The sequence below is a fragment of the Vigna unguiculata genome, chromosome 8, assembly GCF_037176805.1.
Source record: "Vigna unguiculata cultivar grain cowpea cultivar isolate G323 ecotype 2 chromosome 8, ASM3717680v1, whole genome shotgun sequence".
Lineage (NCBI taxonomy): Eukaryota > Viridiplantae > Streptophyta > Magnoliopsida > Fabales > Fabaceae > Vigna > Vigna unguiculata.
Window position 1 is genome coordinate 23917453 of NC_140799.1, and position 27856 is coordinate 23945308.

The following is a 27856-nucleotide window of genomic DNA, read 5'->3' on the forward strand; positions in this document are numbered from 1 at the left end:
AAGGGCATAACCACATACTCGTAGTGTCCATACCGGGACCTGAAGGCTGATGGCCGTCTTCTGTACATCATCAGCCTTCACCAAGATTTGGTGGTATCCCGACCGTAGGTCAATCTTCGAGAACACCGATGACCCATGCAACTGATCCATCAAATTGTCAATTCTCGGGAGAGGGTACTTATTCTTGATCGTCATCTTGTTCAACTGCTTGTAGTCCACACATAGACGTGAACTCCCATCCTTCTTCTTCAATCACATCAATAGAAGGTTTCTAGCTTCCCTTACCTGGAAATAAGCTGGCAAACTATCCCGACGCAACCTCAACACTGAACGTAAGAGCGCAGCAGCTCCAGGAACAAAATAAGTGGGTGGAAAGGGAACAAAGAGACAGAGCAGAACGAGTTATTGAGATGAGCCTCAAGGGAACGCCAAAATAGAGCTGAAGGAAGACTATTACGAGTTCAGAAGCAACTTACATGGAGTGGAAGAGTCGGAGTTCGCTTGGAGAGAGTTGACGGCTAACCCTAGCAGAGCTTTAAAAGGAAGAAAGGCAGCGTTTAGGATCTGTTTGCAAGAGTGAGGCTGAAAGGGAAACCCTAGTAGCTTTAGGGCCTTAGCACCCTATGGGCCAGTCTTTAGGCCCAAGAGATTAAGGCCAACCCTTAAACATTAGGGCAGAGAAATAAAACTGGGCCTTACAGAGCAATCCAATATCAAATCATTTTGAGTATGCTTGTGTCATAATTAAATATTCAAATGTCAAATTAATGAAAAGTCTAGGATCATACCACGAAATTTAATTATGTTTTAAATTCTAATAAATTTGAAAAGGTTTAATTATTCATATAGTATCCACTTTGGTAGAGGTGTATCAATCTGGTACTCGGTTTTAAAAAAGTGTCAATTGCATCCCAACTTTTGAAAAAATGCTTCAATTAGGTCCCTTTCAGATGGAGTTGACTAACGTCGTTAACGACGTGCCACATGTCAGTCTGTGATTTTTTTGATTTTTTTTAAATATTTTGGAAAAAAAATGCCACGTGTTAGGTCCTTGTGTGTGACACGTGGCATTGCCAATGCCACGTGGCATTGCCAATGCCACGTGTTAGTGCCATTATCAGATGTCATTGTGTTGATTACGATTTAGTCCCCATATATGTCTCAATGATTCAATTTAGTCCCTACTTTTGTATCTCTGATTCAATTTTGACCCAATTTTTTTTAATAATTAAAATCTATTTTTTTATAAAATTAAAAGTAATTAAGTATAAAATTTTTACAAAAATTAAGTATTTAATATTTATATTAAAATTTAATGGTAAAAGTCATTTTACTAAGTCATTTTTAATAAAAAAAAATTAGTATAACATTCATACAAATAAAAATTTTGGTTTAAAATTAGTAAGAGAAATTATTGTTCTATTTTGGAAAAAAATAATAATTAAGAAAACATGAGTACTTAATAAAAAAGTAATTAATAAAGTAATATGTTAAAAGTCGTTTTTAATAAAAAATATTAGTATAGCATTTATACAAATAATAAATTTGGTCTGAAATTGAGAGAAACAAAATAAATATTAATACTTAATTTTTTAAAAGTATTTATACTTAATTAGTTTTAATCTTATAAAAAATGGATTACACAAATATTTTAATTATTAAAAAAAATTGGGACAAAATTGAATCAGATACATGTAAGTAGGTACTAAATTGAATCAAAAAGATATATACGGGGACTAAATCGAAGTCAACACAATGACATCTGATAATGACACTAACACGTGGCACATACAGGGACCTGACACGTGGCATTTTTTTTTCAAAAAATTAAAAAATTAAAAAATTAAAAAGCCACATATTGACACGTGGCACGTCGTTAACGGTGTTAGTCAACCTCATCTGGAAGGGACCTAATTGAAGCATTTTTTCAAAAGTTAGGATGCAATTGACATTTTTTAAAAATCGGGTACCAAATTAACACACCTCTACCAAAGTGGGTATCATACGATTCATTAAACCATTTAAAAACTTGTAATTGAGTTCCTGATAAATTTTTATGGTCTACTCATAAATTTTGGACTATTAATGTTTTTTATTAACATAATGATACGTTTGTTAGTTACTAATGTGATTATTATTTTACTATGTCATCTTGTTAAGTTGTTGCCAGATATTCTATTGTTTTCTTATTTTAAAATTATTAATTATAAAATTATAAAAATTATAAAATTATAAAATTATAAAATTAATATTTTATAAAATAAAAAATAAAATATTTTAAAATTTTAAAATAACAAAACATGTGGTGACAACTCAACAAAGTGACATGTCAAAATGACAACCACATCAGTCACTTAACAACCTAACATGTCAAAATGACAATCATGTCAATCTCTTAACGATCACATCATTATGTTAATAGAAATATTTAATAGAAACTCAATTAAAAAATTTAGATATAAAAGAATCGAGATGAAAATATATAAATTTATTGAATACTTGATAAAATACTAATTTATTAGAAAATTAATTGAAAATTCCTAAATTTACCAAGGATTTATAATATTATTAAGTCAAAAAAGAATAAATTTGCCAAACGAAAAAAAAAAATAAGGGGACTAAAACTGAATTAAGTCTGTAAGACCTACTTACTTCTGCCCTAAAAGTTTAAGGGCCTAGCCTTATCAGTTGGGCCTAAGGCTAGCCCATAGGGTGCCCAAAATCCCTAAACCAGCCCTAACACTCTTATTCTGCCACTTTTCAGAAAATAGTTTCCCTTCTCTCTCTCACAGCTGAAACACAGAGCTCTGCCAGGGTTTGGTCCCATTCCTTGTCAAGTTACCTCAACCCCATCTTCCATTTCACGTAAGTTGGTTCTCAACCCAAACCCTCTCTTTTATAGCTCTATTGTCGTGGTTCTGACTAGGGTTTATCTTAGTGACCTCGTTTTGCTTCTGATGTCAGTGTTTTTAGCTCGCCAATCTGTTCCTAGAGCTGTGATGCCCTTTGTAGAGTGCTTGTGTTGTTAGCTATCCCCTGTCTAGGTAAAGGAAGCTAGGGTTTTGCTGTTTTCAAGTTATTCTGCATGTTTGGTTGGTTTTATGCTTTGGGTACTTGGTATATGATGTTGGTTGCGGGAAAATATGTTGCTTGTACTACTATGATGATTGAAAGCTGGTTTTGCACGAGTAAGAGGAGTGAGTTCTACTAAACTCACCTAGGCGAGCTGGGTGGTCGCCCAAAACGAAAGCTCTCACTTAAGCGAGGAGCTCTCGCCTGAGCGAGAACAACATCAGCTCACCCCCTATCTATTTTCGAGGGCTCGCCTAAGCGAAGGCCACTCCCCTGAGCGAGAGTAGTCTCGCTTGAGCGAGATGAGCTAGCTTGATCGAGACCTCGACGTGTCCTCTGTTTGTAGTCTTTCCCAAGCGAGGACTGGTGGCTTGAGCGAGGGGTTCCTCTCGCCTGAGTGAGAGCCCTTTTGCTTGAGCGAGAACTGGGAAGGGATGTTCTTTAGTGTTGTTTCTTCTCTATTTTTTGTTGATGGTCACATGTTTGATTGAATTACTCTGTTAAAGCATGAATTGGGGTGAATATGCATGAATTAAATGGTTGATGGGTTGGAATTGATGAGTTGGTATGATTTTGCATATGGAACATGATTGGATGGTTGGTTGAATATTGACATGAGATTTGGTATGCATGATAAATCTATGTTTGGTTGGTGAGACATGACTATGGTATGGATTAGGACGTAATTTCATGAATCTCTTGGTGAGATCTCATGGTGGTGCCTCATGTAAAGGACGTAATTCCATGAATCTCTTGGTGAGATCTCATGGTGGTGCCTCATGTAAAGGACGTAATTCCACGAATCTCTTGGTGAGATCTCATGGTGGTGCCTCATTTAATGGACGTAATTCCATGACCCTCTTGGTTAGAGCTCATGGTGGTGCCTCAGATGGACGTAATTCCACGAACTCTTAGTAAGGTTTTGTGGTGGTGCCTTAGTATATTATCAAGTCAGGATTCAAGTAAGGATTGCATCCCGAAACTCTAAAGAGTCAGTTAGTCTCATGTAGAGCGTACTGACTCAAGTGGTGAGAGTAGCAAAAGACCCTAGTCTTTGGCAGGATAATGGCCTTAGATGTTTCAAGGCTAACCTTGTGTGTGGTAGGGTGAAACCCATTGGCAATGGCTTTGCTGAGCAGTAGAGGCCCCCACAAGTGCAAGCATCCAGTGAATCCGACTGATTATATGTATCCGGATAATTGAGTCTTAGAGTCTTGCTTGGTTACTATCACGTGCTTGGTTGATTCATGTATTCTTGACTTTTAAATTGCATGCTCAATTGTATGATAAATCCTTTTTACTTTAGCTTACCCTTTCTGTTTGCTTGTGTGTTCTGTGTGTGGTTTTCTCCTTTTGCGATGATCATCAATTTATTGATGTGAGCAGATGTGGAAACCCCTAGTGGTCATCAGGGTGATGGAAACTCCGCTACGTAGCTATTCTTGGGTTGAATTCCCTACTCCGAGTACTCTTTAAGGCTGTGGCCTATATACTGTCCTTGCTCTATGAGCATATATTTTGGATAGCTGTCAAAACGTTTATTCTTATTCTTCTTTTGTTAATGGCATCGTGGTGTGCCTTAGTTTTATCTCCATGTATTTTGAGAAATTGTTAGGAATGACACTTATACTCCACGACAATGATCTTTACGTTATATCATATATAATGTTTTATTTAGTTAATCGTATTTATTAAATGAAAAATTACAAAGTCAACTATTTATTATGTTAGAATATAACTATTATACTTTTTAATTCAAATAGTTAAAAATATTTTTTAATTCCTTAACCAAGATTCTATATAGATAGATCCCTGATAAAATTTTTATTAGAGGTTAACATAATTTTGATTATTTTTGCAAGTTCTAATGAATTGATTGAGGAGAGAGGAAGGGTAGAAATGAATGGAAAAAACGAACAATGTCATTGTTTCCTTATGATTAGAGTTACTTGATTTTTTTACCGCTGTAGCACGCTTTTGCTTTTTAATTTCCCAGACAACACATTGTTCCTAATATATGCCTCAATAGCATGGTTTTATTTGTAGGTGAGAATTCGGTCCCTTGGGACACGAATTCTACCTTACAAAATGTAATTTTTTTTTGTATCTCAGTCAGAATTCGGTCTCTAGGGACCTGAATTCTGAACTGGTTTCTTTTTTTCATTTTTTTTAAATAAATAAGAATTAACATTTTTGATTTTTTTTGAATAAAATATTTTTATGAGTTAATTTTTCTTTTTGTGAAAAATGTTACATTAGAGGTTAAAATTATTTTTTTAAAAAATAGATTTAATAATGTGGTTTTAGTTATTTTAGGTATTATTTGAAACAATGAAAAAATAAATATTTTTTTTTGTCTTTTTGAAATTTGTTGATTTTAAAATAGCTATTGTATTGTGTAGTAAGTTATTTTATGTGCAATTTAAAAATATAAAAGTCAATTTATTTTTTTTTACTTTGTTGATTAATTATCTTTTTATAATAGTGATTTTGGAAAAAAAATTATGAATTATAATAGAAGTAAAAATAATTAATATATAATGTTTAATGTGGTGTTATATTATTTATTTTTTAATGTTTATTAAATATTTTAAATTAAAAAATTTGTTTGAACTACGAATTATTTTTCATTTATATATTTATATTTTGATTTGTTTATAAGAATTTTATTGATAAAATATTTATTTTTACACAAAAATAAATAATGTAAAATTTATTGTTAGAATTTATAGTAGGTATTAAGTTTAAGGAAAATGATATATTAACATCCATTTATTGAGAACTTCACTCACAACTTGACATTTTATTGTCACTTTCTATTTTTTTTAAACTTTTTTCAATTTTCACGTTGGTTTTCTTTGGAAGCAAGCGAAAAGAGAAAAAAACAAAGGTGGAAATGCAAATTGGAAGAGAAAAAGCAGAAAGTGTGAAAGGATGTGTGAAACCACTGTGCAGTATTTTTGCTTACCCATGACTACATAAGTGCTAACCTATGGTATACATTTTGAACATGTGTGAAAGGATGTACAAAACTTATTTCAATCTTCACTCTCTTCATTATCAATGAGGAGTATATGTTGGTGAGTCAAGGAATAAAATTTTTGTAATTTAATTAACAACATATGAATTTATTTCCTATGTTCCAACCCGTGACTTAATAAATGGCAACCCAGGTGCAATGTTTTGCACATGAATTTTTTCTTTCTTTAATAACTTCAATAGTGGCACTTTCATGCTTTGAGTTCATATAATAAAGTTAAATCTTCATACTCATATTCCTTCAAGTGAGTCTAGTTTGCCCCTATTTGTTGTTTGGAAAAGGAAAATAAAGGTGTATATATTTTTTCTTCACTACCAGTGTGCAATATTTTTGGTTACCCATTGCTACATAAGTGTTAACCTATGGTATACATTTTGAACATGTGTGAAAAGATGTACAAAACTTATTTCAATTTTCACTCTCGTCATTACCAGTGGGGAGTATATGTTGGTGAGTCAAGGAATAGAATTTTTGTAATTTAATTAACAACATATGAATTCATTCCCTATGTGCCAACCCGTGACTTAATAAATGGTAACCCAGGTGCAATGTTTTGCACATGAACTTCAATAGTGGCACTTTCATGCCTTGAGTTTATATGATAAAGTTAAATCTTCATACTCATATTCCTTCAAGTGAGTCTAGTTTGCCCCTATTTGTTGTTTGGAAAAGGAAAATAAAGGTGTATATATTTCTTCTTCACTACCAGTGTGCAGTATTTTTGGTTACCCATTGCTACATAAGTGTTAACCTATGGTATACATTTTGAACATGTGTGAAAGGATGTACAAGATAGGAATTTGAATAGTTCTCTTGGGTGTTGATGCCAAAGTGTTCCATGTCGAAGAATTGACAAGTGTTGTCCAAATTGTAGGGTGAGAGTAAATTTATGAATTAAACATCTTCCTTGGAACATTATGACAAGGGTAATATAATAAATCAGCATTGGCACCTCCTAATAAAGTTGACAAGTGTTGTCATAATTAGAAGATGAAGTGAGACCATTTATTTCAAATATGCGTTAGCTTTTACAGTGGTTAAACTAAATTTCTTAATTGACACGTTATCTCAATTGAAGTATCTGTCACGTTTTACAAAAGTAATATAATAAATCAGCTTTGGCATCTCCCAATAAAGTTGACAAGTGTTGTCATAATTAGAATGTGCAAGTGAGGCCGTTTATTTCAAATATGTGCCATACACAACCACTCAGATCCAAGATGACGACGACTTGGATGGCGCTTTCGACATGATACATGCCACCCCAACTGTTACATCCATTGAACTCTGCACCACCTACAACTCATGTACGAGACCTTCTGAAAATATTTCTTTAACACATTTTGATGCGTATCATCCACATCCAAACACTGAACCACAACAACTATTTGACCTTAACACTACCTACCTAGGGGATTGGGGAAATGATATACAATCATATACCGAACTATTAACCGGTCCGTCTATCTCAAATATTTTTCAAACTCCCGCACATCACAACACCCAAAGGTTCTCTCCTCCAGTTATCGTAGAAGTTGAAAACCTAGGTCTACCTCCAACATCCTTAGACGCATTTAGTGAAGATGAAGACAATATACTTTTTTATGAACATGATGACCATGACCAAACACTAGATGTCTACCCCATACAACAAGACCCTCACCCTCAGACACATGTCCCCTATAACCCACCACAACACTTCCAATTATATGAGGAATACAACCAAAGCCCACACCAAGAATTCCCAAACGCATATGACCACCACACAACGTTGAATGACAACATTGACCACGATGTTGGTACACTGACCCAAGGAATGAGGTTCCAAACAAAGGAACAACTTCTAGATGCTTTAAATAGGTACCACATAACAAACCATTGCACCTACAAAATGACACACTCAAACACCACAAGGTTGAAGGTGCAATGTGTACAACAGTTGTGTCCTTGGAAATGTCAGGCAATATTACGTACAAGGGACCAAGTGTGGAAAATTAGAAAAGTTGAAGGTGTGCACACATGTGCCACACAACTCATAACGCAAGACCACAAACACCTGGGCTCAAGAATAATTTCTCAACACGTAAGACAAATGGTGGAGTCAGACCCATCCACACCAATTGCAACAATAATTTCTTCCATCCAGACCTCTATGGGATATAACACAACCTACAGAAAGGCATGGTTGGTGAAACAACAAGCAATTGAAGATGTGTACGGAAACTGGGAACAGTCATACAACCGATTTCCGTGCCTACTACAAGCCATGCAAACTTATTTGACTGGGTTTGTATACAAGTTGAAAACCAGTCCAATTACAGATGGGGACGACGTCCTACAAAACCAACAACACTTTCGAAGAGTGTTCTGAACATTCAAACCATGCATTGATGGCTTCTCATTTTGCAAACCAATAGTTCAAGTCGATGAGACCTTCCTTTACGGAAGGTATAAGGGCACCCTTCTAGTAGCTGTTGCACAAGATGGGAGAAATAACATTTTCCCCATCGCATTTGCTATAGTAGAGGGTGAAACCGCTGAAGCTTGGTTTTTTTTCCTTAAAAACCTAAGGACACACGTTACGCCTCAACAAAATTTATGCTTAATGTCAGACCGCCACAATTCCATTAGTGTAGCATTCAACAGACCCAGTAGTGGCTGGACTCAAGGCAACCGTGTGCAAGTGTTTTGTATTCGACACATTGCACAAAATTTTACAAAAAGATTCAAGAATACAACTCTGAAAAAGGACCTCATCAACATGGGTAAGTTATTACATGTAAATCTATCTTTTTCATTTTTTTGGCTGTCAATTATCCACACCCAATATTAACTCATAAATTATTCTTAAAATTATATTTGCAGTGTACACATTGACGGAGCCACGCTGTAACTACTACTACAACATCATTAGAGAAGACAACTCAGAAGCAACAGCTTGGGTTGACCAAATTCCAAGGGAACAATGGTGTCTTGCATATGATCAAGGAAGAAGGTGGGGTTACGTAACAACAAATTTGGTTGAAGCAATAAATTCTGTCTTGAAGAAGACAAGAAATTTGCCAATTTCATCCATAGTATTGGCCACATACACCAAGTGCAACACATACTTTACCAAAAGAGGTAGACAAATAACTGCAATGCTTAGTGCTGGTCATGTGTATTCTGAATATGCGACGAACTTCCTACAAGATGTGGACTCCAAGTCCAACACGCACCACGTCGTTGAATTTGATAGAAATACCACAAGATTTAGAGTGGAGGAGATGGTCAATCCCAAAGGGGTTCGTCCAGCAAGAAAATTTGTAGTCAGGTTAGATGAAAGGTGGTGCGATTGTGGAAAGTTTCAAAAACTACATCTACCATGTTCACATGTTATTGCAGCTTGCAAGCATGCACATCACGACTTTAGCATGTACATAAGTCCACATTACAGGCTGGATGTCATTGTCAAAGTATATGACAATTTATTTCGAGTTAAGACATGAAGAATATTGGCCACCATACCAAGGGCCACAGGTTTGGCCTCATCCTGCCACAAAAAGGACCGAGAGAGGTCGTCCTAAATCAAGTAGAATTAGGACTGAGATGGACATTAGGGAAGGAAGACAATCAAGAAAGTGTTCCTATTGTAGAACTGAAGGACACATAAGAAATCATTGTCCTAATAACCCTGCACTTTCATGATCTGCATCAAACCACTTAGTTTATGTTGTACTTTGATTTGTCTTCAATAAATATAAACTTCATTCAATTCAATGACACATCTTTTCTTATTATCTTTTATTCTTACTTATTTTACATAAACCAAAAACATATAAAAAATTAGTTTCATATACAATAATGAAATCGTTTTAAATTATTTTAATTATTTCCTTCATTTCTAAATTAATTTAGACAAATTTACAATGTTTAAAATATGAAATTTTTAACAATTATCCAAAATTAAAAGAAACTTATAATTCCAATTTTTGTTAACACATATTACAAAAAAAAAAAAAAATTCATACTTCACAAATTATGAAACAAAATTTAAAATTAAATTGAATTTTATATTTTGAAATTACACATAAAATCACTTACTATACAATACAAATTCATTTTTTTAATTTACAAATTCATAAACACAAAAAATTATTCTTTATTTTACTATTTTTTCAAATAACACCTCAAATAACTAATAATACATTACTAATTCTATTTTTTAATTTTTTTTACTCTTATCTATTTAAAAAAAATTAATTATATCAATTTTAAAATTAACAAATTCAGAAACAAATAAAATTATTTTTTATTTCTAATAACTAATAACACATTTATAATTCTATTATTTAAAATAATTTATTTAATTATTTCTATTTTATTGATAAAAAAAATAAAAATTAATTATATTTATTTTAAAAAAACTTTATCTTTCCATCATTTAAAAAATAAATAAATAAAAAACCAGTATAGAATTCGGGTCTCTAGGGACCGAATTCAGACCGGTATAAGAAAAAAAAATTGCAAAATTGAGTTCAGAATTTGGTTGCCCGGAAACCGAATTCTCAACGTAAAATAAAAGTGTACTATGCATGTAAATATTGTGCACAGTATGGTATCCGGAGAATATTTTGGGAAAAGTGTGCTAGATGGAAAAAAAAAAATCAGAGTTACTTGGTTTAACACTAATAATGCGTTTAAGTGTTTGATACATACGGTTCATACAACATAAAAAAAACACATGTACTAGCATTGATTTATGTTGGTGTAAAGGTAACAGTGAAGATTAAATTTCAATATCCCTAACCACTTAATCACAGTATCTTTCATTAATTAAACCCCAACAACTTCATTGGCAATAGGTTGGGTTTTTTAAATAAAGGTCATAACTTGTAATAAATAAAATGTTGGTTTTTTTCTTAAACATTCAATTACAGAATTCCAAATTGCTTATAAATAATGTAAATTCTTTTACAAAACAAGCCCGTTATACTCTAAAAAAGAAAACTAAGTTTACGCTTTTCGTGTTACACTTACCAAAATTTTGAAGAAAAAAGTTGCTGAAATTTAATGTAATGTAAATGATTTCTTCTACCTCCTGCCATGTGGTCCTTCTTCATCTATAGGTCGCGCTGTTGTTCCGTGACAGATATGATTTCACCCAAATGTTATTTCTTCAACCACATTCTGAATCATTCATTTAAATTCCAATTTTTCAATTTAAATATTATCCAAATAATAACACAGATTTTCTTTTTCAGGTCCAAATTCAGTTCTTCAATTCTTAAAGAATAAAATTCTGAACTTTATTATCTTTCGAAAAACCTTTCTTTTAAATAAAAGATAATTGAAAGTCCAATTTCAGAAGTTTTTCCAGTCACCTTTCTCTTCGTCACAATTCAGACGTCGATTCCATTAAACTGAATTCTGACTTTAAATAAATCAAACTTTTAAAGTGACTTTTTTTTAAATTTCACATTAAAGAATCAGCTAGACTAAAAGTCATGGGTTATATATTATATAAAAAGATTTACGAGGAAGAGATTATATATATATATATATATATATATATATATATATATATATATATATATATATATATGATTTAATTAGTCGGTTTTGTTTGTATATGTCAATTTGGTAGCTATTCTTAAAAGTGTATTAATTGAGTCTTAATTTTTTAAAAGATATATTAATTAGCTCTTTTTCATAAACAATATTAACACCATTACTATTTTTTTTGAAAGAGACATAATTGAAACACTTCTTTAAAAATTAAGATTCAATTGACACTTTTTTAAAAATAGTATTAAACTGATACATCTAAATAAAAATAAATATTATATAACTAATTATATATATATATATATATATATATATGTATATGACATTGAATCTTAATTCATAAGATATTTGATATTATTTTAACTTAACTCAAAATCTTAAATTTTGTGTCAATGTGAAATTTTAAGGATAATGATATTTTAATTCAATTTTAATCCACTATTTCAACCATTTTTATATCATTACATTACACCACTAAAAATAATTAAAATAGATAATTGAACTTTAATCAATTTTAGATCATTACATTATCACTAAAAATAATTAAAATAGATAATTGAAGAGGGATTGAAGTAGTGAATTAAAAGTGGATAAAAAAAGTGAGTCAAAATATCCAAATTTTAACTCGTACTTGGTGTTGGAAGAAGTTATTGGTCACAATCATGTTGAACTAATCATATAATCATGTAGTATTTGTAAATGGATGCACCGAGTCATTTCACTAGCACAAAGAGAATGAAGTTAGAACTGGAACAGAAGGCACACATTATTGTGTTAATTTTGAGCATTTGAAGGTTTTTGTGAGATCCTAACTATAGCTACTACTAGCAACTAAAGTGAAGAAGCTCAGGATCTAAGCCAGTAGCCAGAAGTTCTTCTGCCACCTTGTGCTGATAAGGTATCCATTGTTGCCTTGACTTCTCTTCCTCACTCCAATTGCCAAACACTCTGCATTGTTGATGCAGTACTCAGCAAACTCCTCTGAGCTGCTTATACTGTTGTTTCCACACAAGCTGCAACAATTACTCAGTAAAACTTCAAAAACTCAATAGTAATTCAGATAAGTTTAATTTCTACACAGTCCAACATCATTTTATTACTTCAACACATCATATTCATTAACAGGACTTTATAATATTTCATATTCACAATGTAAATTACTAACTTAGTTATCTGTAAAGGGTATGATAATAATACTCTATTCTATGACAAATTGACAATGCCTGGAAAAATTGTTAATTGCTTTAATAATTATAACTAAATTTTATACATAAAACTGACTTTTCATACATTTTTGGCTGATCTGATTAGTCGGTGCATTTTGGAAGGTATAGACCAATGATGGTCATATACAGAGGAATGACAACTAAAATTGTGATGAGCTACATGTAAAGAAATAATATAATAAAATAGATCATAAAGTTATCAAAATCGTACTCATCGATTTCTCAATTATTAGTTTATCACTCTGCATTTTACTGCATAAAGAGCAAAGAGCCAAATTAAAAGAATAAAAAAGGGTTTAGAAGTTTGAGAATTGCGATTGAAGGTTGGAAAATTGCATTGAAGGATAATCCTACCAGCTAAGAAGAGGAGAGGGTTTTTTTTGGCCCAATACCAAGATTGAAACCTCCAGCTTCTTCACTTGACTCATCACTGTGGCCAGTTTTGGTCCTTGGATCACAAGTGCTTCCACTTCCACCTATGTCAGATCAAGCAAGATAGTAGTGTAAATAAATAAATAAATAAATATATATTTTTTTTTAAATTTTTCTAAGGGGGAATGTGCAATGAAAAGCTGAAGAAACATGGGAGCCTTCTCATCATTTCCTTCTGGAAAGTGAAAATAAAGAACTGGAATATTACAGGAATCTCAGACCCTTTGTCCTCTAAAGAAGAGAAAAAGTTCAAACACGTTATGGGAAAAAGTAATATGCATAATTTTGTTTTAAATAATGCAAAAGGGTAAACGGATGGAACATCATAGCTCCGTCTTTCTGAACAGCACTGAAGATTCAAGACCAACTTCAATAAAAAGAAAAAATCAAGATCTATGTCCATCCCTCGCATCAATGAATTTAAGAAAATGAAAAATGGACAGAATGGACAGTGACATAGCCTATGTTTCATGACTTTAACCATTTAAGAGTAACATATGATTCAGGAATTTACCTCTGGCTTGCAATCTTTGCAAAGGGAAGCAAGATGATTGACCAGAAAGGCAGAGGAGGAAGATTGAGAGGGCTTATGAGGAGGTAGAACAAGAAGCAAAGTGAGGAAATCACCCTTATTAGCTACATGAGTGAGTGCCCACATCATTGCATGCTTGGAATGTGAAGTGTGATCCACCACCACCATCACTCTCTTTTTCCCCACCATTCCACTGTCCTCATTCCCATACATGGAAAAACCTTCCATTTGGCTCAAACTAGCTTCACACCCCTTCTCCTTCCCACCCCACCTACTTGATGTTGATTTCCAAGCCTCTTTCACACTCAATTGCTTCAATAATGACCCTGTTGAACCTTGCATTGTGTCCTTCAAAAGTGCACCAATGTTGTTGCTGAGAAGTGATGGACCAGAGGTAGAGAGGGTGAGAGGGTGATAGAGTGTAGCAGAGGTTTTGTTGGGTAAGGTAAGGGGTTGTTAACTTTTGTGCAGAGGGAAGTGTCACGGGAATCACTAGCTAGTTATGGCTTTACTCTACCATGATGTTGTAGTCTCATTGATGATGAAAGATAGGATTTCTGAACCATCACTCCTCACCTATTCTCTCATCAGATTCTTTTGTACTTTAGCACCCTTAGTTTATCATCTCCTGTCATAATAAACTGACTCATCAGGGTTTCTCTTACAATCATAATATAAAACTAATTACCCACAAACTATGGGTTACCTCATGCCACATGAGGCACATGATGCAAAGTGGCCCACCTTTCAACAAGTTAAAATAAAAAATCGACAGCACTAATCTGTGTATTGGGAGATTCCGAAGAATCTGGTTGTGAGCCATTATGGACTAACGAATGGGTCTAAGAACAACTTTTGCATGCAGAGTCATTTTGCATTGTCGCATCAATGAATGATGAAGTTTGGTGCATCAGCAGTAACTTATTCATAATATCAAACAGTTTACTCCTTCAGTTTTCATCATTACTTCCTGAAATTTAACACACAAGTTCATCCGTTTATACTCAAACTTTAACAGGTTATTTGATTTCAAGAATTTTTTTACTGGAACACTATTTCATTTTAGATTAAAATATTCCGTTGGTTTTCATTTTTGTATCAAAATTTTAATTTAGTCTCTTAGTATTTTTATTTGTCTTAATTAGATCTTTATTTTTTTAAATCAGTATCAATTAGGTCCATTAGTATATAATTAACACCGTTAAATAGGTGTCACGTCTCAGCTTCTCGTTTTTTTTTTGAATTTTTGAATTTTTTTTTGAATTTGTTTAAATTTTTTTAAAATTTTTTAAAAATAGATTTAAATTTTTTTAACAAAAATATTTATGTTACGTGTCACGTTTATAGTGTGTCACGTGTCAATCCAATATGATGACACGTGTCAAATTATTGTATGAATCTCAATTTGATTCTCATATTTATTCATTTGATTTGATTTGAGTCCCAACTTTTTTTAAAAATTTTCAATTTTAGACGCTCCAAATTTAGACCAAATTTAATTTTTATATAAATGTAATGATGATACTTTTATTACAAGTGATATTTCTATTACATATTTTTAACAATATTTAATTTATTTAAATTTATATTTTACATTAAACTTTATTTAAATTTTATTTTAAAATTATAAATATATAGATTAATAAATTTATATTCAAAATATTTGTATAACATTCTATATCAACAATATTTTAGAGTTGGCTTAAAAATAACAATTTTATAAGTTCAAATGTAAAATTTTAAAACAATTTTATAACAAATTAAAATAAATATATTTAAATTTTTAATATTAAATACAATTAATATTATTAAAATATTTAATAAAAATATCAATTTTAATAATAATCATAACATTATATAAAAGTAAAATTTGGTCTAAATTTGAAGTGCCTAAAATTGAAAATTTTTTAAAAAATTTGGGACTCAAATCAAATCAAATTAACAAATATGAGGACCAAATTGAGATTCATACAATTATTTGACACGTGTTACTATATTAGGTTGACATGTGGCATAAATATCTTTTTAAAAAAAATTCAAAAAATTAAAAAATTCAAAAAAAAAAATTCAAAAAATTCAAAAAAACGGTATTAGTTCTACAGTAATGGAAATGACCTAATTGATACTAATTTACAACAATGAGAACCTAATTGAGACTAATAAAAATATGAGGACCAAATTAAGATTTTGATAAAAAGACCAAAGAAGTATTTTAACCTTCATTTTATTACTAGTAAGATGCAGTGCATACACCAGGTTGTGATTTTTGGTTTTTTATTTATTCTTAAAACATATTTTACTACTATGCATAAATTAATTATTTAAATAATTATTGTTATTTATAATTTATTATTTAAATATATAACACATATAATTATGTATGAAAATTTAATTTTAATTTAATTAATAAAAAGAATATCATATAAGCTAACGGTGTATGTACATTAATCAATATCATATACTTTATTTATTGAATAAAATATAATTAATTGAATTTAAAATATTTAACGTTATTAGAATATGAAGAGTTGGCAGCAAAACAATAATTAATCAATATCATATACTTTATTTTGTAACCCGGCTCAACCCACCACGGGTTGGTGGGTTAAGTGGTTGGCTCACCAACCCACTTAAATTTTTTTTTATTATTCAAATATTTAAATAAATTTTTAAGTAACCCATGAGATGACAATCATAGTAAAATCAAGAACCAATATTTTGATCATGCTCACCACCAATATATGAAGAATTATTTCCAAGAAAGTATCCATTAGTCTAAGAAAGCATGACTAATATTACAAATTTTCTGTCATGCTATTCAACAAAATATAAATAAAAAAAAAACTATACATTTTTTTCATGCTAATTTAGAAAAAATTGTTTATAAGACGGTTACTTGAGTAATTTACTATAAATATTATAGTTAAAGATTAAAGTATCAACATATATATAACTTGACAATCAAAATAATTAAACATTCAAATAATTCAAATATAATTAAGCAACATTCTAGCATTTAAAAATATGAAATTGTGAACAAATATAATTGGAGTAGTAAATAATTTTAAAAAAAATTAAAAGAAAATTTAAAAAAAAATAAAAAAAAAAATTGTAAAAAAATGTTGGTGGGTTAAGTGGGCCAACCCACCTTCAACCCGGATCAAATCCGTTTAACCCGTGGGTTAAGTGAGCCGGGTTGAGTTCAACCCACTTTTGAAAAAGTTAAATTTTTCTCAACCCAACCCGGCTCGAACCCGTGGTGAGCCGGGTTGGCTCACGGGTTGAAACCCATTTTGACATCTCTATTTGCACCTTGATCTTTTGGAAGAATTTCTGGGTCAGATTGTTTCATATTCTTGTGCCATTTCAACTTTAAGCGTGTGCATGTCCTTATTTAGAAAAAAAAAAGAAAATAAAGTTTCAACCTCACCGGTTACAAGACAGACCAGGAGAATGTCTACTTCTAAGCGGTTTAGTTTTACAAACTTTTACCAAAACTCTGTGATGTTTTTGGATCCCTCAGAGGTTGGTATTTATGCATCTCACATGTTCTTTTATTTTTTGTGTTTTCTGTTTAAACACGATTTTGTTGGGAAATTTTTTATTTTTTTAGTCATTTTCTGCGTTCAAATAATATTTAACTTGTAAACAATAATCTTCTTCTTTATGGAGCATTGATCTTTCTGAGTTTTGTAAATGATAGGAGTTTCTTTACTTTGATAAAGGCTTTTATCTGGTATGGGGGAAAGCTTTAGTGATGGGGACAAGTTATTTCTCTGATCCCAGAGGAAATGTCATCAACATCAAGTTTATGAGAGTCTTCTCGCTGACAGAAAGATCCATGTTGACCATAAGGTATTAGGGTTTTATGATCTTGATTATGTGGGTTATGTATGTACTTTATATTATGGTGATAGGTATTTTCGTTTAAGAGTCTTTGATTTAGATTGGAATGAGATCCAACACCCTTTAGGAGGAGATTCAACGAATGCATTTCGATCTTACCCTCTGTCTTCACCAAGGTTTTTTCAAGCCTTCAAAGTAAAGTTCACCCTTGATGGTTTAAATGTATACATATAGTTGTTAATGTACATTTCCATTTAGTGCTTGTGAACAACTATTGATAACTTTGCCTGATGAGTTCCAAATTTTCTGTGAGCATGAACTTTCGCTTCACAAAGAGGTAAAACTGTATGATCCTCTATCAAACAAGTTTGAGATGTTTGTTGGCACAAGTGAAGAAGGGAGTATAGTTTTGTTTGGTTTCTCCTAGTTTGTTAAATACTATGGCTTGGATAGTAGTTGTTTCCTGCATTTAAATTATGTAGGAAACAAAACCTTTCTTCATAAGATTTTCTCTACTAAAGGAATTGAAATGGCTTATAATAAAGATTCAACCACTACTACCAACATTGACCTTGAAGGTGCTATTGCTGAATATTTAAACAGTTTTGAGGATGAATTGGTCGGAAAATTAAGTCGTTATGATGTGGAAACCTCTTCATGAATGCTTAGTTGAAGCATCAACTTTACAAATGCCATATGCTTTACGAAGACTATTTGTGACCATATTACTTTTTTGTGAACCAACTGATGTTAGAAGCTTTTGGAATCAGTTCCACACCTTTATGCTAGAAGATTATACTTCAACCAACACTTCTGTCAATGAGAACTTGATTCTTATGTTATTGAGGGATTTAAATGACCTTTTAATTCAGCATGGTAAAACAATCAAGGATTTTGATTTGCCACCTTTATCTAATGATGCATTGGAAACTACTTCAGTACCATGAATTATACAAGAAGAATTATCAATATAGATACCTAATGAAGATGTTCACAATGTACATAGATTGAATCATGACCAACTCATTGCCTTCAATACCATTTTAGATGTAATCAACCGTAATCAAAGTCAAGTCTTTTTTGTGGATGGACCAGGAGGAATCAGTAAAACATTCCTGTACCGTACTTTAATTGCACATTGTAGGAGCAACGATCAAATTATTTTAGTTACAACCTCCTCTGGTATAGCAGCAACATTATTAACGGGTGGTAGAACTGCACATTCTCGATTTAAAATACCTATCAATGTCGATGCTGATTCGTTTTGTTCTATAAGTAAACAATCAGATCTTGCAAAACTAATAAAAATAGCAAATGCAATTATTTGGGAAGAAGCACCCATGATTAACAGATATGTTTTGGAGGCACTAGATCGATCATTAAAGGACATTCTAGATTCTGATGCTCCATTTGGGGGGAAAGTGATCATATTAGGAGGTGATTTTTGTCAGGTATTGCTAGTTGTTCAAAAAGGTACAAAAGCCAAATGATTTCTGCCTGTATTATTAACTCTCATTTATGGAGTAACACAAAGATATTACATTTACAACAAAACATGCGATCATTACAATATCACAGTTTTGTTGAATATCTCATGCGCATATTCAAACTTCACGTTGTAGCTGTGTATTGTAGAGGAGAGAGAGAGTTTTCCATTGATGAATGACAAAGTTTCGCGCTCTAAAACTTTGAAATTACACCTCTGCTCTTGAAAATATAGCATATATAGTTTGGTTTAAGTGAAATGAGTCAATTGAATTTTTCGTATATTCAGTTTATTTTACTTAACTTAGGTGAAATTTGTCGATTAAAAAATAATTCAACTGACTATATACATTCATACCATAAACTATATAGTGCAAGCCTTTTAACCTGTTAAAAGTCATTTAACAGATTAAAATAAGACTAACAAGACATTTAACCTATGTCATATAGTCTCCCAACATGATATAACATCTAATCATTACATTTAACATATTATTTCAAGATTTAATACACTAAAACCATAATCTTCATGTGGATCTTCATCAAACACATGTGATCTTCAAGCAAATGGTTTTATCAATTCTTTGCTTCAATCTTGCTTGTGCCAACAATTCATTCTTTTCCCCCCATTGTTTGTCTTCCTAAAGCACACATTTTGTGCTGCCATTCGTGACTAGGTACTACTTTTTGGTGGCATTATGTAGGTCGTGTTTCCTTACTTCTAAAACGTGCTCCATTGTCACAATTCCTATCATATACGCTCCAGGTTTTTATTTGCTTAAAATTTATATATTTTTTAATATGTTGTTAATATTTTGTATGTTTGATATGTTGAACAATTTATTTATTTAAAATTGGTTATTTATATGTTTAAGTTTTGTTTATTTGAGATTGTTGTAGCATTGAGTTAGCCTTGGTTTCCCTTGGGATTCAATACGAAAATTATTCACTTTCTCTAGGTTTTTTAAAGAAATTTTATTTTTAAAATATTAACATGAGAGGAGACAATACTAATAACTTTTATATATTGAATCTTGAATTGTCTGGTTGGACAATTTATGAAGATTAATCATTTTTAATAGTTTATTGGTGCATATATATTTATTTTAATATACATATATTAAAATTTGTGAAAATTTGTCAACTATATTTTTTATTGATCTTCGAGTGTATAATTGATTGTGGCTGATAAAATTAAAACAAAAATGAAAAATACATCATGAAGCTGGGACTGATATAATAAGTCGATTGAAATAGGAAAATAACTAATTAAAAAACTGGAATAGACATACACAAACACCAATGCATCACGAAAATGCAATGCATGACCAATTAGGCATCCCCTTCACTCATGTTTAGGGTTGTCTCTATTGTAGACATTGGAGAGGAGGTCATGAACATTGTGGAGTTGGTCATCCAAATCTTGGAACCTTGTGCAATATGCATGATGTGCATTTTGTGCCATGTTCAAATCTTGAAGTTGATTGAGAATTATCCTCTCAAACTGGGAATATGCAGGTTCTGTGTTCTCAGGAGGTTGATAAATCTCAATGGCCATGTGTTGTTGATCATCTTCTCCTTGGTTTGCTCCATTTGTTCTCGCTTCATGGTCATTGGCTCTAACTTCAATGTTTGCACCTTGATCTCGTTCAACTAGCCATGCGTTGTCTAGGTGAATCCCATTTTGTGCATATTGATTGTGGAAACATGATTCAATAGGCCAATAGACTCCTCAAGCTCTCCTTCAACATCAACACCAAAATTCTTAATGAACTTGGAGATGAGAACCACATATGGAAGCTTGAAATCTGTGAGCCTTTTTACCTTCATCATATGATCACGGATGGTGTATGTCTATCCACTACCACACCATTTTGGATGCAATACATTACCAGAAGATCACCTTCATTCAAGGTTGCATGATTGCTCCCCCTAGGCATGATAATCTTGGTAGGACCATGGCTAGTAACCTTTCCTCCACACGAAGTCTTCCTACATGGAAATTTCGAGTTTGCTCACCTTGATTGTGCACACATTGGTTGAAATATTGTACCTTGTTGAATTCATCCACTACACTAGTTTTACCCTTGCGAACTTGCACACCCTTTTGGCTTAGGTCAGCCACATCCTTCCATGTTTGCCTAGTGATTTCCATCTCAACACCTTTGACACTTGATTGAAGGACGCCATTGCTGAACTTGAGGTTGGCATAGAAGACCTTCACCAAATCCGGATAGACCTTGCCCAAAAGTTCAAGGAATGTCTTCAATTTTTGAGATTTGAGATATTGCTCAAGGGTGCCAAAATTCTATGCCCTCAGCCATGACATGCGTACCACCTTAGGAAGAATGATTTGCTTCCTAGTGATCTCAATCAAGAAGGTTTGGATCCTATCTTCATGCCCTTCAAACCATAATTCAAGGCAATGGGTGATGATGGAGTAGGTGGGGTTGAGTTTTCTTCATTTGAGGGGGCTATTCTCTGTCTTCTAGGCATGGTGAAGTATAGGTTTGGCTCTTGCTAACAGATAGGAATGCCAATGCATGATGCTTATGCATGTATTTATCAGTTTCTCGATTTTCAAAATCGGTCAATTAATTTGTATAGATATTCTGGTTTCAATGCAATACAGGAAATCACAATCAATTAAATGTGAAGGAATCTGTATCAGAGTGTTCAGTGATATGTTTCCCATGCATTTTATGAACAATCCACTCACAAACAGTTCACATCTAATGCATGCACATTGGAAATCATGTAATTAAAGCACTTTATGGTCAATGCAATATGAAAAGTTGATTTTAGCTGATGTAATAGCTGTTATATGTAGTTACTAAAGTCCAAATAATGTCATGTGATGGATACTTTGATTGGGTCAATCACTTAAAATCAATTCAAGCAAATTCACATCAATATAAGTGAAATCAACACATAAAAATACAGAGTTAGGCAACTAAATCTATAACATATCACACATTTTTGGTGTAGTGGCACTTTTAAGTGAAATCTATGTGTTGATTTTACAATTTTAGCAGACTAAAAATTTAAGATCACACAAAATTCACAATGGACCAATTTAAATGAAATATATGTGCTGTTTTGTGAGAATTAGCAAATTGAAACAGTGCCAGAACACAAATTATGCAAATTTTCACAGTTTAAGTGAAATCTATGTGTTGATTTTATAAATTTAGATGACTGAAATACTGGTAGTTCACAAATTGTGTAGAATTTAACACTTTAAATGCAACAAACACATGATCTAATAACATTAAGAAGCCAAACAGATATCAACATACATTCTTCATATCAAGAACACCGAATTCAGTTCTAAGCTTATTGAATCTATCACGTGCAAGTGGTTTAGTGAATAAATCTGCCAATTGATTTTTCACAAACTTGATTTCAATTTCACCTTTTTGAATATGATCTCTTATGAAATGATGCCTGATTTCAATGTGTTGAGTTTTAGAATGTTGAATTGGATTCTTAGTTAGGTTGATTGCACTTATATTGTCACAATAAAGAGGTACGTTCTCTAGATTTACACCATAATCCATGAGTTGATGATTCAACCATATGCTTTGAGCACATGCATATCCAGTTGCTATGTACTCTGCCTCAGCTGTAGATAGTGCTACACATGCTTGATTCTTGATATTCCAAGAGATTAGGTTGGATTCAAGTAGATGGCATGTACCACTTGTGTTTTTCCTATCCAATTTGCACCCTACATAGTTAGAATATGAAAAACCACTAAGAACAATGTTAGACTCATTAGGATACAATAATCCAACATTAGATGTCCCTTTCAGATACTTGAGAATCCTTTTTGCAGCTTTGAGGTGTGATTCCTTTGGATTGGATTGAAACCTTGCACATAAGCAAACACTAAATTGGATATTCGGCCTACTAGCAGTTAGATATAGCAAAGAACTAATTAACCCTCTATATTCCGTTGAATCAACTTGTTGTCCAGCTTCATTTGCATCCATAAGGCAATTTGTAGCAATTGGAGTGGCAGCCTTTGTGCAATACTCAATTTTAAACTTTTTCAATAGGTCAAAACAATATTTTGACTTGCTTAAAAATGTCCCATGCTTGAGTTGCTTCACTTGTAGCCCTAGGAAGTAGGTTAGTTCACCCATCATAGACATCTCAAATTCTCCTACATAGCTGCAACAAACTCTCCACACATGGAGTTATTATTTGATCCAAAGATTATATCATCAACATACACTTGACCAAGTATCACATCACTTGCTTATTTTCTAATGAAAAGTGTTTTATCAACAACACCTCTAACATATCTTTTAGATAAAAGAAAGTTGCTTAACCTCTCATACCATTGTCATAGTGCTCTTTTCAAACCATACAAAGCATTTTTCAATTTGAGAACATGATTAGGATAAAGGTGATCTTCAAAGCCAGGGGGTTGTGATACACACACTTCTTCATTTAAGAAACCATTCAAGAATGCACTTTTCACATCCATTTGAGAAAGTTTGAAATTACACATGCAAGCATATGCTAACAATAACCTCACAACTTCTAGCCTAGCTACAGGTGCATATGTTTCATCAAAATAAATATCTCCCTCTTGATTATAACTTTTAGCAACTAGCCTAGCCTTATTCCTAACAATGTTACCATTTTCATCCATTTTATTCCTAAACACCCATTTAGTACCAATTACATGCATTTTGTCAGTTTTAGGAACAAGAGACCACACATCATTTTTAGTGAATTGATTAAGCTTATCTTGCATAGAAACAACCCAATTACTATCACCTAATGCATCATTCACATTCTTAGGTTCTATTTGAGGCATAAATGCAACATGTTCAAAGAATACAAGCTTGCATTTAGTGGATACTCCCTGTTTTACATCACTAATTATGTTGTCCTTTGGTAATCTTTTGGGTTCAATCCACTCCTTGGGTAAGTTGTTGTTTACAACTTTTTTAGCCGACTGAATTTCCTTTTTAACTGACTGATTTCCTATAGCAGATTCTAGTTTTGTAGGAGTTTGATTTTCCTACAATATATCTTCTTCATCTACAATCTTAGGTATTTGATCTTGTTGCACTAGGTTAGTTTCCTAAAAAACAACATGCACAGATTCTTCAACAATCATTAGTCTTTTGTTGTAAACCCTATAAGCATGGCTATTTATAGCATATCCTAGAAAGATGCCTTCATTCGCTTTGGAGTCATATTTGCCAAGTTACTTTTTCCCATTATTTAATATAAAACACTTGCAACCAAATACTTGTAGGTGATTTAGAGCATGTCTTCTACCTTTGAATAGATCATAAGGTGTTTTCTTTAAAATTAGCCTTATCAACACACGATTTAAAACATATGAAGTTGTGTTGACTGCATGAACACAAAAGTACTTAGGCAATGAGGTTTCATTTAGCATAGTTCTAGCTAGTTCCTCTAATGATTTGTTCTTTCTCTCAACCACTCCATTTTGTTGTGGAGTTCCAAGAGTTGAAAAGTTATGCTTAATACCATGTTTTTCACAAAAGTGCTTAAACTTTTCATTTTGAAACTCTCCACCATGATCACTCCTTAGAGAGACTATTTTAGAACCTTTTTCATTTTTTGAAACCTTTGCAAGTTCCTTAAAAGCATAAAAGATTTCATTTTTGGCAGCTAGAAATAGAGTCCGTGTAAATCTAGAGAAATAATCAACAATAAGCAATGCATATTAGTTTCCACCAAGACTCATAGTTCTAGACGGACCAAATAGATCCATGTGAAGCAATTCAAGGGGTCTTTCAATTGAAATACAATTTTTGGGTTTAAAGGAAACCTAAGTTTGCTTTCCCCTTTAGTATGCTTCACATATCTTATCCTTCTCAAATTTAAGTTTTGGTAACCCTTCAACTAATTGTTTTGTATTTATCCGATTCAAATGATGTATATGTATGTGACAAAACCTCCTATGCGATAACCAAGTATCATCCTCTTTTGTAAGCAAACAATGAATGCTAAATGATGCATGATGCAGATTAAGCAAGTATATATTGTTGACTTTTTTTCCTACCAACACAATACTACCACATGCATCATATATAAGGCAATGATTTAGTTCAAACATAACTTTAAAACCTTTGTCACATAGTTGGCTTATACTTATCAAATTGTGCTTTAGCCCTTCAACTAGAAGCACGTTGTGGATGTTGAATGAGGCTCCATTGATTATGACTCCACTTCCAAGTATCCTTCCTTTGTTATTGTCAACATAAGTCACATAGCCTTCTTCCTTTAGTTCCAACTTTGAAAACTTGGATTTGTCACCAGTCATATGCCAGGAGCAGCCACTATCTAGGTACCATAGGTCTTTCTTTTCATGTTTATGACCTGCAAAACAACATAGCATTACATGGTACTCTTTGATAGTGTGGGTCCAACATGATTATGCCTTTTTAGATCCTTTTGAGATCTATTTCATAAATCCCTTAAGTACATCATATTTTCTAGCATAGCAATTCTTAAGCACATGACCTTTCTTCATACAATAGTTGCAAGAAATGAATGGCATAGCATTTGGCTCACTCTTGGAAAAGAAACTAGAGAACTTCTTGGCTTTCTTTTCAAAGATATGTGTACAACCAAGTCTAGCCTTCCCAAAAACACAATTTTGAGAGCCAATAACAACTTCTAGGTTTGGTTTTCCTCTTGTGAACTTTGCATATGTTTTCAAAAGATATTTCACTTGATTTTTCAATGTAGTGCAGTTTTCACAAGATTTTACAGCCAGCTGCTTTTCAGAACAATCAACTGAATTACTGTAAATCATTTCTAAATGTTCGAAATTAGCTTTTAAGTCAGTTGTTTTTTATTCTAGTTGGCTAACTCTGTTTTCTAGCCAGCTATTTAGTCCTTTTAGCTAGTTGTTCATGACAACAATTTTGTTAGCCTCAGTATGCAACTCTTCAAAGTCATGTGACAATTGGTAATAATCATTTTTATCTTTAGATGACAAGGAACTCACTTGCCTTGATGAGGATGATTCATATCCGGCCATGAGACATAGATTTGCTTTCTCACTTCCTTCTTGAGATGAAGTACTTGTTGAATCATCATTGTCCTCCCAAGCTATGTAGGCACATCTTTCCTTGGCCTTTTTCTCCTTTTTCCTGTCATCAACCTTCTCCTTGTTAACATTAGAACATTCAATCTTGATATGTACTTGCCTTCCACAATTATAACATGAGAATTTAGAAGTATTACTTGAATCATTTTGTTTAGAAATGTACCTCCTTTGATTACCTTTGTTTCCTTTCCTCTTGAGATACTTCCTAAACCTCTTGACTAGTAGATTCAAGTTTTCATTATCACTTGATTCAACTACCTCTTCCTCGGTTTCATCACTCTTCTTGCAGTTAGCCTTCAAGGCTATGGTTTTTACCTTTTTCTCACTTGACTCAAGCTCACTTAGCCTTTGCATTTCAATCTCATGCTCTTTTAGTTTGCCAAATATTGCATTTGTGGTGATGATGGATAAATCCTTAGATTTTGAGATGGCAGAAACCTTTGATTGCCAATTTCTATCAAGAAACTTTATCACTTTTATGTTTAGCTCCTCTTTGTCAAATTCTTTGCCTAGACCTATGAGATGGTTGACAATGTGAATGAACCTCTTTTGAAGTTCAGCTATGGACTCTCCTTTTTGCATCTTGAAAAGCTCATACTCTTGAATCAAGGCATGCTTTCTTGCTCTCTTCACTTCATTTGTCCCCTCATGTGTGACTTCTAGCACATCCCATATTTCCTTTGCACTCTTGCATTGGGAGACCCTTAAAAATTCATCCATATTTACAGACGAAGTGATGATATTCTTTACATTGCAGTCATATTGAGCTCTTCTCCTTTCCTCATCCGTCCATTTAGTCCAAGGCTTGTCCACCTACTTATTTTCAACAAGACATTTAGGAGTGTATGGTCCATTAACTATTGCATCCCAAATTCTTTCGTCTATAGATTGAATGAAAATTTGCATTCTTATTTTCCAAAACTAATAGTTTATGCCACTAAACATAGGTGGTCTATGCATAGAGCCACCTTCAGCAAAATGGAGTTTATTTTCAGCCATTTCAAAAGATTTTTTTATCAAACTTGAATATCTTTCAAAAACCTCGCTCTAAATACCAATTATAAGTTTGAAATGGTGATTGAAGACAAGAAGGGGGGTTGAATTGGCTGTTTAAAACTTTTTCAAAAGCATAAAACCCCTTTCAATTGAATCAAATAGACAGGAAAATTAGAATGTAAAAGCTGTAAAACAATACACTTTCAATCAGTCAAAAAATAAAACAATAGACTAATTTGTGCTTGAGCTATGAAATAGTCGACTAAAATTTCAATTCAGTCGGCTAAAATCTTGGGAATTTATGCAGAATGTAGAATTCATAGATTTAACTCAAACAACAAACTTTGACGTACAGAACTTGTCCAATCAATATTTCTAACAAGTATACAACCTCAAATTACACAAGAACGCTTTGAAACACAACAAAGAGTGGATTACTTGATTTTCTTGAGTTTTTAAAGTGATTCAAAGTGAGTGAGATGAGAGAAAGAGAATTGCACAGAGCTACATCCAGTTTACCAGGACAACCTAAGCCTAGTTTCCACTATATTCAAAAGTTTTACAAATCACAC

General features: G+C 32.6%; 2 protein-coding genes and 1 pseudogene across 5 annotated transcripts; 1 reads left to right on the forward strand and 2 right to left on the reverse strand.

Moving 5' to 3' along the window:
• The first annotated feature begins 7361 nt into the window (after positions 1–7361).
• LOC146884264 (uncharacterized) lies at positions 7362–9799 on the forward strand (annotated as a pseudogene).
• Positions 9800–12324: 2525 nt separating this feature from the next.
• On the reverse strand, positions 12325–14488 carry LOC114193632 (uncharacterized). Of its 4 annotated transcripts, none has more exons than XM_028083509.2 (4): positions 13832–14488; positions 13240–13361; positions 13097–13137; positions 12325–12672 (listed from the first exon to the last, which is right to left on the reverse strand). In XM_028083509.2, the coding sequence occupies exons 1-4, from the start codon at positions 14189–14191 to the stop codon at positions 12650–12652; spliced, it is 546 nt and encodes a 181-aa protein (XP_027939310.1). In that variant the 5' UTR covers positions 14192–14488; the 3' UTR covers positions 12325–12649. The 4 variants fall into 4 exon arrangements, with proteins under 4 accessions (XP_027939310.1, XP_027939309.1, XP_027939308.1 ...); XM_085665420.1 differs by having other exon boundaries at positions 12517–12654; positions 13832–14487; XM_028083508.2 differs by lacking the exon at positions 13097–13137 and having other exon boundaries at positions 12325–12654; positions 13832–14487.
• Positions 14489–20525: 6037 nt separating this feature from the next.
• Positions 20526–27008, reverse strand: LOC146884265 (uncharacterized). The gene is made up of 7 exons (XM_085665924.1): positions 26635–27008; positions 26187–26388; positions 25709–25952; positions 25362–25552; positions 22480–23205; positions 21200–21419; positions 20526–20848 (listed from the first exon to the last, which is right to left on the reverse strand). The coding sequence occupies exons 1-7, from the start codon at positions 27006–27008 to the stop codon at positions 20526–20528; spliced, it is 2280 nt and encodes a 759-aa protein (XP_085522050.1).
• Between the last annotated feature and the right edge of the window lie 848 nt (positions 27009–27856).